General features: G+C 46.1%; 1 protein-coding gene across 3 annotated transcripts in view; it reads left to right on the top strand.

The window, feature by feature from the left end:
- ADGRG7 (adhesion G protein-coupled receptor G7) overlaps positions 1-13,357 on the top strand; it is a 1,657,602-nt gene that overhangs the window by 209,857 nt on the left and 1,434,388 nt on the right. For all 3 annotated transcript variants that reach the window (XM_078657782.1, XM_078657780.1, XM_078657781.1), the window contains exon 2: positions 7,462-7,623. In XM_078657782.1, the coding sequence (XP_078513908.1) occupies positions 7,462-7,623 (162 nt within the window). The remainder of the gene's footprint in view (positions 1-7,461; positions 7,624-13,357) is intronic.

Here is a 13,357-nt window from a genome sequence, read left to right as displayed (position 1 = left end):
GAGTTAAATTTCAAATATTAAAACAGTAATTCGAAAAAATACACACGTGTGCACACAAAACAAATACTCAAAGTACTTAGGGGCAGATTTACAATAAGTGACGCATCTATGCATATCAGCAGGTATGCGCTACTTATTGTGCGCCATGCCTCCGCCACCATTGATGCGCCGCATTTACAATGCTGCGCCTCATGGGGCAAAAAAGCACAGATGCATGACGCATCTGTGCCGTAAAGGTGGTGCATTGCTGGAGTTGCGTCGCAAGCGTGACACAGCTCCAGCAATGCTCAGGGGGGCCAAATCTTGTTAATGCTGCGTCAATCCTTACGCCTGCTTCAAGCAGGCGCAGGGTTTTGACGCAGCATGGGCCCCAAAGTGACTGAGTGAAATCTTGTAGATTTCACTCAGCCACTTTTAGGAGGCGTTCCTGCGCCGGAACGCCTCCTTCTGGCGCAGGGCTTTACAACGTGGCGCATCTCCCAGGTGCGTCATGTTGTAAATACCCTGCACCATGGCGCATCTTTTGCGTCGCCGCTGCATCACGAAAGGGACGCAACGGTGGCGAAAAAGAGGCGCAAGGGGCTTGTAAATCTGACCCTAAGGATTTTGGGGCCAGATGTACGACCATTTCATTTAGTGCCTCGCAATTGGCGACACATTGCGAGTGGCAAATTGCGAGTCGCTAAATGAAATGTACAACAGTGTGTTTAACACTGTTTCGGATCCCCAATGGGGTCGCAAATTGCGAGGTTCATTAATATTAATGACCCTCTCGCAATTTGCGAGCCTATCGGGAATGCCAGCCCTTCTAAATATGGTGCCTGCTGGGTTCTGCAGGCCACCATGTCTGGGACTGCTTTTAAATAAAGCAGTTTAAAAAAAAATGCAGCCCATTTACCATGCATTTAAAAAAAAAAAAAAAAATGAAACGTTTTCGTTTCATTTTCTAAGGGCAGGCAGAGGTCCCTGGGACCACTGCCTGCCCTTAAAAAATTATTTTGCATGCATTTGCAAAGGGGACCCAAATGGGAAGGGGTTCCCTGGGTACCCCTTCCCATTTGCAAATGCATTACCATCTACTTGAAGTAAGTGGTAATTGCGAGTGTTTTGCGACCGCAAAACATTTGTACATGGTTTTAAGACTCGCTATTTGGAAGGGAATGCCCCTTCCAAATAGCAAGTTGCAAAACCTATTTAGCGAGTCGCAAACAGATTGCAACTCGCGAAATAGGCAATGTACATGGCCCAATACGTTTTTGCATGTGAAAGTGGGTTCACGAACCCGTTCACGCATATAAAAACGGATCGTAAATCTGGCCCTTAGTATTTTATATTGAAGTAATAGCTCCTCTGTCATATGTATTTCATTTGTTTTATAGCATCTCTCATACCATTGTAGGATGTCAGAGCACTTTACATCACACACATATAGAGACATTGAATCGTACATGTAAATCAGTGTGTATATAAAATGTTTAAAGAGTGCTTGGTCTGGAAAAGTACAAACTCAGGATTCAGAACATAACACAGTGGTTAGCACTGACTTTAACATTAAAAATGTATTTCCACCCAAATAAATCATTTTAGCAGCATCAGGATAATAAATAACTGGGAAAAAACAAAAGTTACTAACTGGTCCCATGCAGTTTGCAAGCAGCTCTTTGATGACAGTTTATAGGTCCCTCTGCTACATTACGATTGTCACTTATGAAGTGCACAGCAACAAAAGAATCTCTGTGACGAAAGCAGTAACCACGAACCTATGCACATAAAAATGCTGCTTTTTAAAATGCATGTTACACGTTCTTTGCAGTAGGCACATTAACCCTCTGTGCTACATTAGTTAAGTCAAAGCAGCCACTAAACAAAACTCTCCTCATGCTCCAGCAGGTACATTAATCACTGGCTTTATCTTGACACTTTTATTGCTGCTGGAAAGCTGCTCATTATACAAGAAACTTGTCTGTGCTTTTAAAACTGTTGCCTGCGGACCCCCTGGGAATGTGTCACGGACCCCTGGGGGTCCGCGGACCACAGTTTGGGAAACACTGCCGTAAATGATATTTAAGTTCAACAAAACTCACAGAAACAGTTGTATCATGCACCCATGACTAACCCGGGGCCTACTAGATACTGTGGCTACCCACAATATATTTTTGTTAAAGTTGTGAAAAAGTTTATAAATTGTAGTTGCAGCAACTGCAATGCCCCAAACAAAGAACACCAACTTACTTGTAAAATCTCAAATCCAAAAGTGATCCAAACAAAAAGTCCTCAAATACAAATATCCAGCAGCAGCCACAAAGAGTAATCCTTCCAGCTCCAGATCCAAATGAAAAGTGACCAGGACATGGACAAAGCACTGGGAGGAGCCTGCTGGACATGAACGGGAAGTTGGAGACTCTGGGGGACTACCTTCCTCCCACCCCCCAAAAATGGACTCCTTGCACAAAAAAGTGCAGCCAAATGTCAATCTGAGGAGTTATTCTGATCAAAAGCATCATTTTCAGAAGGTTTATGCTGCCAGCGATAGATTTCTTGTGCAGAATTGCAATTTTTGCGACTTCGGGAAAGCGAGCTGTTCAAATCTCCCGCCGGATGTCAGCTGCGAGTCGCATCTACGTATTCGCTATTGTTTACTCTTGCGATACGTGATCGCGGGCCCTTATGACGTATTCGCGTTCTCAAAGTCTCGCAGTGCAAGATGGCGGGACTCCTTGACGTACTTGCGGTGGAAAAGTCTCGCGCAATCACGCAGCCAGATCCAAAATTGCGCAGCGCACGCAAACCAGGAGGAAAACAACTCGGCAAACTCAGAATCACGGTAAGTCAAGGACGCGCGCACGAGATTGTATTTTTGAAGCGTGACCAAGCAAAATAAAATCGCCAACTCGCGAATTGCGAATTGTTTGCCAATTTTGCGCGATAAGCGGATTGCGAAATTACCAAAAATTAGGAATTTTCAGCCCATACTTACTGTCTAGTATGAGCCCCGGGGTGTGCGCTTGTAATTCCGTTCAGCCGTTCGGGCTGTAGCCATGTCTAAACGTCCTATGGAGAATAACATGGGGAAAACACGTTTTGGGACCCCCCTTTTTTCTCAGCCCCCACTTGACGAATCCCCCCAAAACTTTCAGGAAAGGAGCGGAGCGGAGCGGGCCATCTTCATTGAGAAATTCGAGAAGATTGATCAACCGGCGCCAAAGTTATTCCAAATAGAATGTTGTGGATTTCCTATGGAAACTAGGTCCTAACTATATCTACCTACTGGCGACTGCCAGTAGGTAATATATATGTGTGTGTATATATATATATATATATATATATATATATATATATATATATATATATATGTGTGTGTATATGTATGTGTGTATTTATATGTGTGTATATATATATGCAAAAAAGAAGGAGAGAACTCTGGGTAGTTCTCAAGTTTAGGTGGAAAGCAGCCCCTGTTAGAGCACTCTCAACACCAGCGACAGTCTAGATCTGCTCACCTCAAATGTCTGTTTTTCTATCAAAGTTTTTAAGCATAGGATTAGCACAGTGCTATCCACACCGAGATAGAAAATGACAGTCTTTTGCAATTTATACAGCAAAGTCTTTAAGCATAGGACTAGTACAGTGCTGTCCTTGCCGAGCTGTAAAATTACAAAAGCCATTTATCACTCCAGGCACAATATTACAGCTTTGAATTAGCAAAATACCAACTCAAGCCAACCTGAAATGAGTAAAAGCAACCCCTGACAAAGTGTTTCGCTCTAATTAGAACTCTTCAGAGAGGTATAGCTTTGTCCAGACACAAGGGAGCACCCAGTATTAAGTCAAAACAAAACCCTTTCAGGCATAGAGTGACGCATAAATTATGCAAAAAAGAAGGAGTCGTTTGTCGTTTGTATGCGTCACTTGTGACCTGAGACTCACAGAACTGTGCTGTGCTTGCATGCGTCGTCCCCTTTGGACAGAATGCGTCACATTGGATTTATTAGTTAATTAATTAATTTAATTTATTTAACAAAGCTTTGGACCACACACTAAATGGTGGGCGATGGTATGATAACATAGAGTGTATTATAGTTACTATTTGTTTTGGTTTGTTTATTATTTTCAGCCCTGATAAAAATGGAGGCTAATTATTCATAAGCCGAAACAGGTGTTGGCTATGTTAAGTGCATTACCGATGTATTCATGTTGATGTACAGAAACTAAAGTGTCAAGAAAAGAATTTGTGGATCGAATTAAAGACTATGGACACCTCACGACTTCATGTTGGACGTTAAATTTTTTTTTAACTCTGAGTGCTCAGGACATTTGTTTTGTATTACTTTAACCCATGTGTTGTGGGTTATATTTTGGGCTGCCTGCTAGCCAACCCATGTCCTTGAGCACCATTTATTTGTAACACTTGCCACTTCCACATTATGCCATTCTACTCTGCCATTCCACACTACGCCACTCTACTCCACACTATGCCACTCTATACCCCTCTACTCCACAACACTTTACTCCAATGTATGCCACTCTACTCTTCTTATTCCAATCTATTCTACGATGCTATACTCCACTCTGACACTGTATGCCACTCTACTTCACTCTATTCCAATCTACTTCACTCTATGCCACTCCACTTCACTCTACACAACGACACTCCACTCGGCTCCGCTCTACGGCACAGCACTCCACGCCACTTTACTCCTCCCTACTTTACTCCACACTGTGTCACTCCACTTTATGCCACTCTAATCCATTCTAACCCACTCCACTACACACGTCAGCACTCTGACACTCTACAACACTTCTGTCTACTCCACTTTACAAAATTCCACTCATGACACTCCACATCTCTAAACTCCACTCTATGCCACTCTAAAACACTTTCCTCCTCTCAGTGCCACTCCACTCTAGAACACTACTATACAAAACTTCACTGTACGCCACTTCACTCTACTAAACTCTATTCTACGCCACAACACTGTACACCCTCCACTCTGACACTATTCAGCTCTATGATGAATATGTGTTCTTTTTCCGAAATGTGTTTACCACCCATGCCACAACAACGCGGTCGTTACAACAACTGCATTGTTATTTCGCATACCGTTACAACGCAAGTCGTAACAATGACTTGCTTTAGGGGGCGCTGGATGTTGGAATAGTATAAATTACTATTCCAACTCCAGTCTGTGCGGACACTAGGGAAGGTGTTGGATTTTATATCCAACACCTTCTGCCCCTCAACGCAAGTCGTTGTTACGACATGTGTTGTAATGGTATGCAAAACAACGCGGTCGTTGTAATGACCGCGTTGTTATGGCATGCGTTGTCTACTCCCTCCACTCCACCCTACGCCACTCCAAGCCGCTTTCATCCCCTGTACACTACTCCACTCTACAACATTTGTCTCTTCTCCAGTCCATATCACTCTTCTCCACTCCACATCACTCCATGCCACTCCACCCTGCGCTACTCCACTCTACCTCCATAACATGCAGCACTCTACTCCACAACACTCTACTCCACTCTGTGGCACTACACAACACTCCAATCTGCTACTCTCTTTGCCACTCCACTTTACGCTACTCCAGTCTATGCCCCTCCACTCTAGATGAAAATACACCAACTTGCATTTGTAAAGAGAGATGGGCCAGTTTCGAGGCAACATGGTGTCCCTGGAAAAAAAGCTGAAAGATTCTCACTTTCCTCTTCCTGACCTCTCACCCTGTTTTTAGGTCTCGCCTATGCAGCGCTCTACCTCTATACCGCTCTACCTCACTGTACTTCTCTCTCTCTCTCTCTCTCTCTCTCTACCTCTCTCTCTACCTCTCTCTCTACCTCTCTACCTCTACATCTCTCTCTACCTCTCTCTACCGCTCTACCTCTCTTCCTCAACCTCTTTACCTCTCCCTCTCTACCGCTCTACCTCTCTCTCTAGCTCTCTCTCTACCTATATCTACCTCTACCTCTCTACCTCTCTCTACCGCTCTCTCTCTACCTCTCTCTACTTTTCTACCTCTCTCTACCTCTCTATCTCTCTCTACCTCTCTACACCTCTCTCTACATCTCTCTCTCTACACCCCTCTCTCTACACCCCTCTCTCTACAACCCTCTCTCTACAACCCTCTCTCTACACCCCTCTCTCTACACCCCTCTCTCTACACCCCTCTCTCTACCCCTCTCTCTCTACCCCTCTCTCTACCCCTCTCTCTCTCCCCCTCTCTCTCTACACACCTCTCTCTACACACCTGTCTCTCTCTCTCTCTACACCTCTCTCTCTCTCTCTACACACTTCTCCATGCCTCTCTACACACCTCTCTCTCTCTCTCTATACACACCTCTCTCTCTCTCCCTCTAAGTGGCAGCCGGAGCCTGATAGTACTGCTTGTCCTTTAAAAAAAAAAAACAAGCTTTGGCATAGCCAATAGGTCTCGTCTTTGGGGCTTTATAAGTGTTTAACCATGCAACAGTTAATGTTGTTGCACCAAGGATATTGTGATGCATAACTAAATAAGGTCCGAAAAGCGAGACCTATTGGCTATGCCAATGCTTGTTTACTACTTATTCCTACATCTCTTTTTCTGGTGACCGCATAAGCGCTGGCAGGTATCTGTGCTGTCAAGCCAAGCCTAAAAGTCAATTAATTTTCCAAAAAAACACAAGGTTTGTCAAAAGAGGTAACCAAACCCCTTACCTACAGATTCCATGATAGGAAAACACTTTTAATCCGACTTTGTTTGACGCAGTGTAATAACAATCACTCCATGAAGCCTATTGGTTTTGGCATATGATTTTCACAATAAATAATTGAATCCTACTTCCGCTATCATAGCCTTTCATAGTAAACAGACCAGATCTATGGCATTTGACATAATTTATTCCCAGTGAACAAATCAGTGCTACAGCTTTGATCACTGATTTATCACCGTAACCTAGCCAGTTCTATTCTGATGAGAACATTCTGCACAACACATGCACTTGTTTTCAATGGAGGCGCACATAGCTTATTCCAACTGTGCTTCTTAAAGTTTTTGTATGCTCATTAAGGTCTATCAAGGTCTGGCGACAGCTGTTCCATTACAAAAGACCTACAAATTTGCATTTTGTACTACAAAGTTAAGATCACATCTACAGCCATTTAAAAAAAACATGTAGACGTAAAATACTAATTACATACTTATCTTGACGATGTGGTCCATGCGGTTGCTGTAATAATTTAGGTGATATTTTCGGCCTTGCTATAGCTTCTTATCTCCTGCTGCCCCAGGCAAATCAATGTATCTAATTGCCATGTATGTATGTGTCGTGTGCATGTGTGTTCCCTGCGTGTACATATGTACTTGATATATGTGGTTTTTGTATCCATTATCAATATTAGACGCGTTTCTAAAAATGCTGGTGTTCAAAGTACGTTTGGATGCCTTTTGTAAGCAAAACCCACAGCATTCTCTCTATTTTTATTAGCGTCTGTACCAGAGCCACCTTCTCCAACTTTGTCGACATCTTCGCCACTGCCGCAGACCACAGAAGAACCGCCGCTGGACTGCCAGAACGGTGGCAGCTACATCCCGCAGCCCAAAGGCTGCCTGTGCCCGGATCGATGGAGAGGGCCTCTTTGCAATGAGAGTAAGTGTACTACTCAGCTGGCTTCTGTTCAGTCTAACTAGGCTGAAAACAGTTGGACCCTCGGTAAATTGAAACAGCTTTGCAAAGCCATCTGTTATAAGTTATAAAAGTAGCTGCCTCAAGTGTAGCTAAGTGTTAACTAAGATATTTGTTTAAGGAAAGTGGTATTATTGCTTTCTTTATCTCGCATACCACCTGATGTCCTTCGGAAGGGCACACTCCCATTTTGATCTACAATTAAAGGGGAACTCCAGATTTACATATTCTTTTTAATGAAGAAAGTCCGTGCCTCGCTGACATCAAAAAACCTGTGATTTGCGAAACGTACAAAGCGTATTTTGCAAATATTTTTTCCCCAAATTGCAGAGTAAACTTTGTGATCCCTTGGAATCGGTAGGTAGAGTTGGCATGAAAATGGCATCGCCCTCCTCCTAACAACGACTTATAAAGTGCCATTTTCAACACTTTGCTGGCCTCAGCTTGCAATCGCCAACCGGTTGCGCAACTGGTCGAATGGAGCAATGGTTTTCAGCAGAGATTTGTACACTTTGGAATCAACATCAAATAAATGAATCTCGAGAACTGTGGGAGACTGACACCGACCCGACCATCAGGGACACTCAATAGTCCCATTGTGGACAATTAAAACTTTCCCCGAACTACAGATTAAGATTAATTCACTTCAAATTCTTACACTGCATCTATCGCGCCCCCCAACATCTGTTCCGAATGGACTAGTCGCCCGCCCATGCTGCTTACCCTGCAGAGCGCTGCATCTTGCATGGCAATGCCCAGACGTATGGCATCTTTCTGGGGGAAGGTGCTTACACATATACAAATGACTGCTGGTCACGTGGTCCCTCATTAGCCCTGGTGGGAATATTGGGCTATGTTAAAGACAGCCCATAGGCGCATCGTCGTTTTACTGCCATGCTGCTCCTCCTAGCCAAGCGGAGAGGGGCCATACACTGAGGCTGGACACCCGCCCCCAACCTCAGAGCATGGTTACATGATGTCACATACTGCCAAGAGCAACTGCCACATTTTTGGGGCCTCATGCCACTTTGCTTCCACCCTGTAGACTTTTGGGAGCCGTTAACGTTTTGGCTCCAAACAAGGGACTCGGATTCATCTGCACCTACCCCAAAGCCATGTCCTATTGAGACTTTGTCTACCCCCCGCGCCCCCCCCCATGACCTGTGGGAAGATCGCCTGGCCCCGGTGCTATTAATATACTATACCTCACAGATGCTTCTTATTGTAATATATGACCTTACTGCTGCCATTTTTTTTTATAAATCTTTTTATTAACAAACAACAACAAAGAAATAAACAAAACAAAACAAAAGCATCAGGTGGAATAATACAGTTACAACAGCGGACAAAGACACAATCTCGTTTACGCCAAATCATAGACACAGTATAGACGTATCAGGTCACAGGGATTCTTGCGCTGCCACTTCTACTCGCCGCGCCAGGGGCGCACAAATCTCTCCTCTGTAACTGTTCCAAGTCCCCCAAACCTTTCTCCGTTTCTCAGGACAACCCCTGGCCACATACACCGACCTCTCTTGAAACATACACCAGTCCAAGTCCTCCACCCACTTGGAAACCCGGGGTGGCTGACTGGCTCCCCACAACTGAGCGATATTTAGTTTCGCTACCATACACGCCAATGTGACTTATTGTTTCCCGTATGCATTCAAGTCCATGGGTTCCCACACATTCAGTACACATCTCCGGACCTCGGGCCGTATCTCCACAACCAAAGCGCCTCGCATCTCGTCATGAATCTTTGTCCAATACTTCTGCACTTCCGCACAGTGCCAGAGAATATGCATAAAGGTGGCGAGCTCTCCGCACTCCCTTAGGCACTCACCACTCTCCGTTAGACCCATCCATACCAGGTGAGGCCCTGTGATATATGACCTATGCAATATTTTTAATTGTACCAATCGAAGTCGCATCTGAATAGCAACCACTCTCGGAGAGGAGATCGCCTCCGTCCAGTCTTCATCATCTAGCTCCACCCCATCTGCACTCCACTGCGTTCTAATTCTTCCCAGCGGGTCTTCCATATTATTAATAAGCTTTTTATATATTAAAGAAATTGTCTTCTCGGGGAGGTAGACGTCTAGCACGCGGTCCTCCAGAGGAGAGGCCTCTGGAATAGCGGCGTCTCTAGGTATGTGTGTGAGGAGTGCGTGTTTGATCTGGAGGTAGCAATAGAACTCGCTTTCATGCAGGCTGTACTGCTGCTTGAGAGAGGCGAATTAATGCACTTCTCCCCCTCCCCACATGTCTTTAATCTGTGTAATCCTGATAAGATCCCACTTGTCGAATCCCTTGGTCTTCCACAAGCTCCCTAGTCTCTCTGAATTCCATAAGGGGTAGCCAAGGAGAGTCTCCCCTCCCAGGCAAGATACCTTTTAGCCACGTGCCACACGTGGACAGCATGAGCCGTTGGACCCACCAGGGAAAACCGCTTAGGCCTAGCATACAGTGCCCTGGTGAAATCACCACCTTGCGACAGCGCACGGTCCATGGCATATCCTGGATCCCCCGGAGGTCTGTAAGCAATATGGTTCACCGCTGCTAGCTGAGAAGCCCAATAATATTTCTGCAGGTCTGGTAGCCCAATCCCACCGCTATACCAGTGGAGAGTGAGCTTAGAGAAGGCTATGCAGGACCTTCCATCCCAGAGAAGCTTCCTCTAGAGAGCCTCAATATCTTTAAAATAGGATGCCGGTACCGGGTCCATTGTATTCTGTAATACATATAGAAATCGGGGAAGGACCATCATCTTAAACAGAACTGTCCTACCCAGCAGGGAAAGTGGAAGAGCCTTCCAGCGTTCCAGGTCTCTCCTGACCCGGTCCAGGGGGGGTCCCAGATTATTAATATATCGTAGCGTCGGATCAAGTGTAACATATATACCGAGTTATTTAAACCCTACCGGCTCAATCTGTATAGGGCATGATTGCGGGAGCACTGACGGCTCGCCCTTGAGGAGAAAGAGCACCAATTCCGACCAATTAATTGCAAATCCGGAATATCTTCCGAATATGGCAAGTACAGCTAAAAAATTGATCAAAGAGTTCCTGGGGTTGGTGAGATAAAGCAGGATATCATCCGCATATAGTGAGATTTTGTCCTCCCACTCTAGTGTCCACCGCAGGCCTCGTATTGATCAGTCCCATCTAACCCACGCCGCCAGAGGTTCCAAGCCTAGAGCGAAGAGAAGCGGGGACAGAGGGCACCCCTGTCTCGTACCCCTCCCAAGGGGAAAGTCGGCCGACTTGTGGTTATTAACTACTACTCTGGCCAAGGGAGTAGCGTATAACAAACGTACCCAGCTGACAGACTCCGGTCCAAAGCCCATCTTCACCAATACCGCGAACAGGTAGGACCATTCGGCTCTATCAAACGCCATGGTGGCATCCAAGGACACTAATACCGCCGGCTCCTGGATTGACAGGGAACCACCCAGTATCCCAAGCAGCCTACGCAGATTGAGGGCTGTGTTTTGGCGTGGCATGAAGCCTGACTGATCCGGGTGGATTAAGGTGGTGATTACCTTAACCAGTCTGGTAGCTAGTAGCTTCGCCAGGATTTTTAGGCTCAGTATTAAGCAGCAAGATTGGTCTGTATGAGGAGCAAACAGTCTTAGGTTTGCCCGCCTTGTGTATAACTACTATATTCGCCACCCGCTGGCCATATGGAAGTTGACCCTTTTCTTTACTTTCCGTGAACATGGAGTGGATATATGGGGCGAGTTTATGGGCATTCAATTTATACAGTTCTATTGGGATGCCGTTCGGGCCAGTCACCTTCCCGGATCTTACCACTCTAATCACCTGTGCCACTTCGTCATCCGTGAAAGGAGAGTCTAATTGTGCTGGCATACTGATGTCTTTTATCATGTCCCCATTCTCAGCCTCTGCATACCCACCGACCGACATGTATACACCACTGTAATATTCGGAGAGCTCATCTGCCTGGGGGTCTATGACTGCACCAGAATCTGCTCCTTGTAACTCCGGCACAAGCCGCGATGCCCATTCCCCACGCTCAAGCCAAGCAATCAATTTACAGGCCTTGTCTCCATGCTCATATATTCGACTTTGGGTGACCTTATTTTGAGCAACTGCCCTGTCTCTGGCAAGGCCTCTGTACTCATCCTGTCTTAATTTTAAAAGATGCACGTCTGCCGAAGCGGCTGTCTTGGCCACCAATTCTTCCAACCGGGTTACGTCTGCTTCCGCCCTCTCGACCCCTGCCTGGTGCTTCTTTTTCTTCCCCGCTATCAGTGACAGGACTTCCCCCCCGTCTTATATGCTTCCCACAATGACTGTGCCGATTCGACAGTACCCACATTTTCTTGAAAATAGTGATCTGAAATCTTGACAACCTCCCTTTTAGTCGCAGGATCCCTTAAGTGCCAGGCGCCAATCGGAGCCACTCTTCCAACTGCCGGCTGTCCGAGCTCCACACACAACCACATAGGGGAGTGGCCAGAGATCCCCCTTCCAAGATATCGTGCCTCTCTAACCGAAGCTGCTAGGGCCGCCGGTATCAATATATAATCTAGTCTTGACATGCTGTCATGCGCTGCGGACACATGTGACATGTGTGAAGTATGCCTGTGTCAGATTACGCACCCGCCAGCTGTCCACAAGCCCCATTGTTTCCAGAAAATCTGAGAGCCATCTATGTGCTGGTCTGAGTATTCTTGCCGGGTTCCTGTCTATCTCCCTGTCTAGCACTGCATTAAAGTCGCCCCCCAGCACCAAAAGGCCCAAGGGCAAGGTGAGAAACACAGCCCCCAGGTCGCGAAAAGTGTCAGATTAAAGGCCGGGTGGGACATAAATCGAGAAGAAGGTAACCGTCTGTCCCCCCCACTGACCCGAGATACCAATGTAACAGCCCCTCCGGTCTGACCAAGTGGCTTGAATTGTTAGAGGAAAGGAGTTCTTCACCAATATTCCTACCCCCCTAGACCCCGAGGTAAACCTAGCGTGTGCCACCAACCTATATCCTCCCTTATGGCGAGCCATGCAGCGATCACTGATGAGATGAGTCTCCTGCAACAGCACTACATCAGGAGAGTGCCTTCACATCAACTGATTAACCATTCCTCTCTTGATCCGGTCCCCGAGGCCATTCACATTCCAACTCAGCACCTTTATCCCGACCCCCTACTAAGTTCGACATTTAACCAACATGAATATTGTCCGACTGTGACATTGTCACCTGTATGCTGATATGGAATCCACCTTGTCAATTCAATCACTGCATTTGCCCCTGACGTAAAAAAAGAAAAAAAGGAAACAAAAAATAAAACATACAGCAACCAATTCTTCAAACAAGAAAGTCTCAAAACCAAGAAACCCCATCGAATCCACATCCCATCCCCCCTCCCTGCACCCCTGCAAATGGCCAACGCCCATCCCCAACTAGCAGTGTGCCTGTCGCCCAACATCCCAGCTACGAACTAACTAAAGGTAGTAATGAGAAGGAGGCCAGTGCCCCGCAACCCCCCAGCCCAAAAGCCCCGGGTGTCCCACAGCCGTCTTATAGTCAAGGATACTAGCATTACCCTAGCCACGGACCCACCCCGCTACCTGATGGACCAGTCCAATGGGAAAGTTCTGATAACCGGCTTCATTCCTGCTCCCGCTGACCACTGATATCTCCACCTCCTCTCTCTTCTAGACCATCCATATGCCTGCTG

The sequence above is a fragment of the Lissotriton helveticus genome, chromosome 8 (assembly GCF_964261635.1).
Source record: "Lissotriton helveticus chromosome 8, aLisHel1.1, whole genome shotgun sequence".
NCBI classification, from domain to species: domain Eukaryota; kingdom Metazoa; phylum Chordata; class Amphibia; order Caudata; family Salamandridae; genus Lissotriton; species Lissotriton helveticus.
Note: the sequence above shows the minus strand (reverse complement) of the source record. Positions and strands in the feature narration are given on the sequence as shown.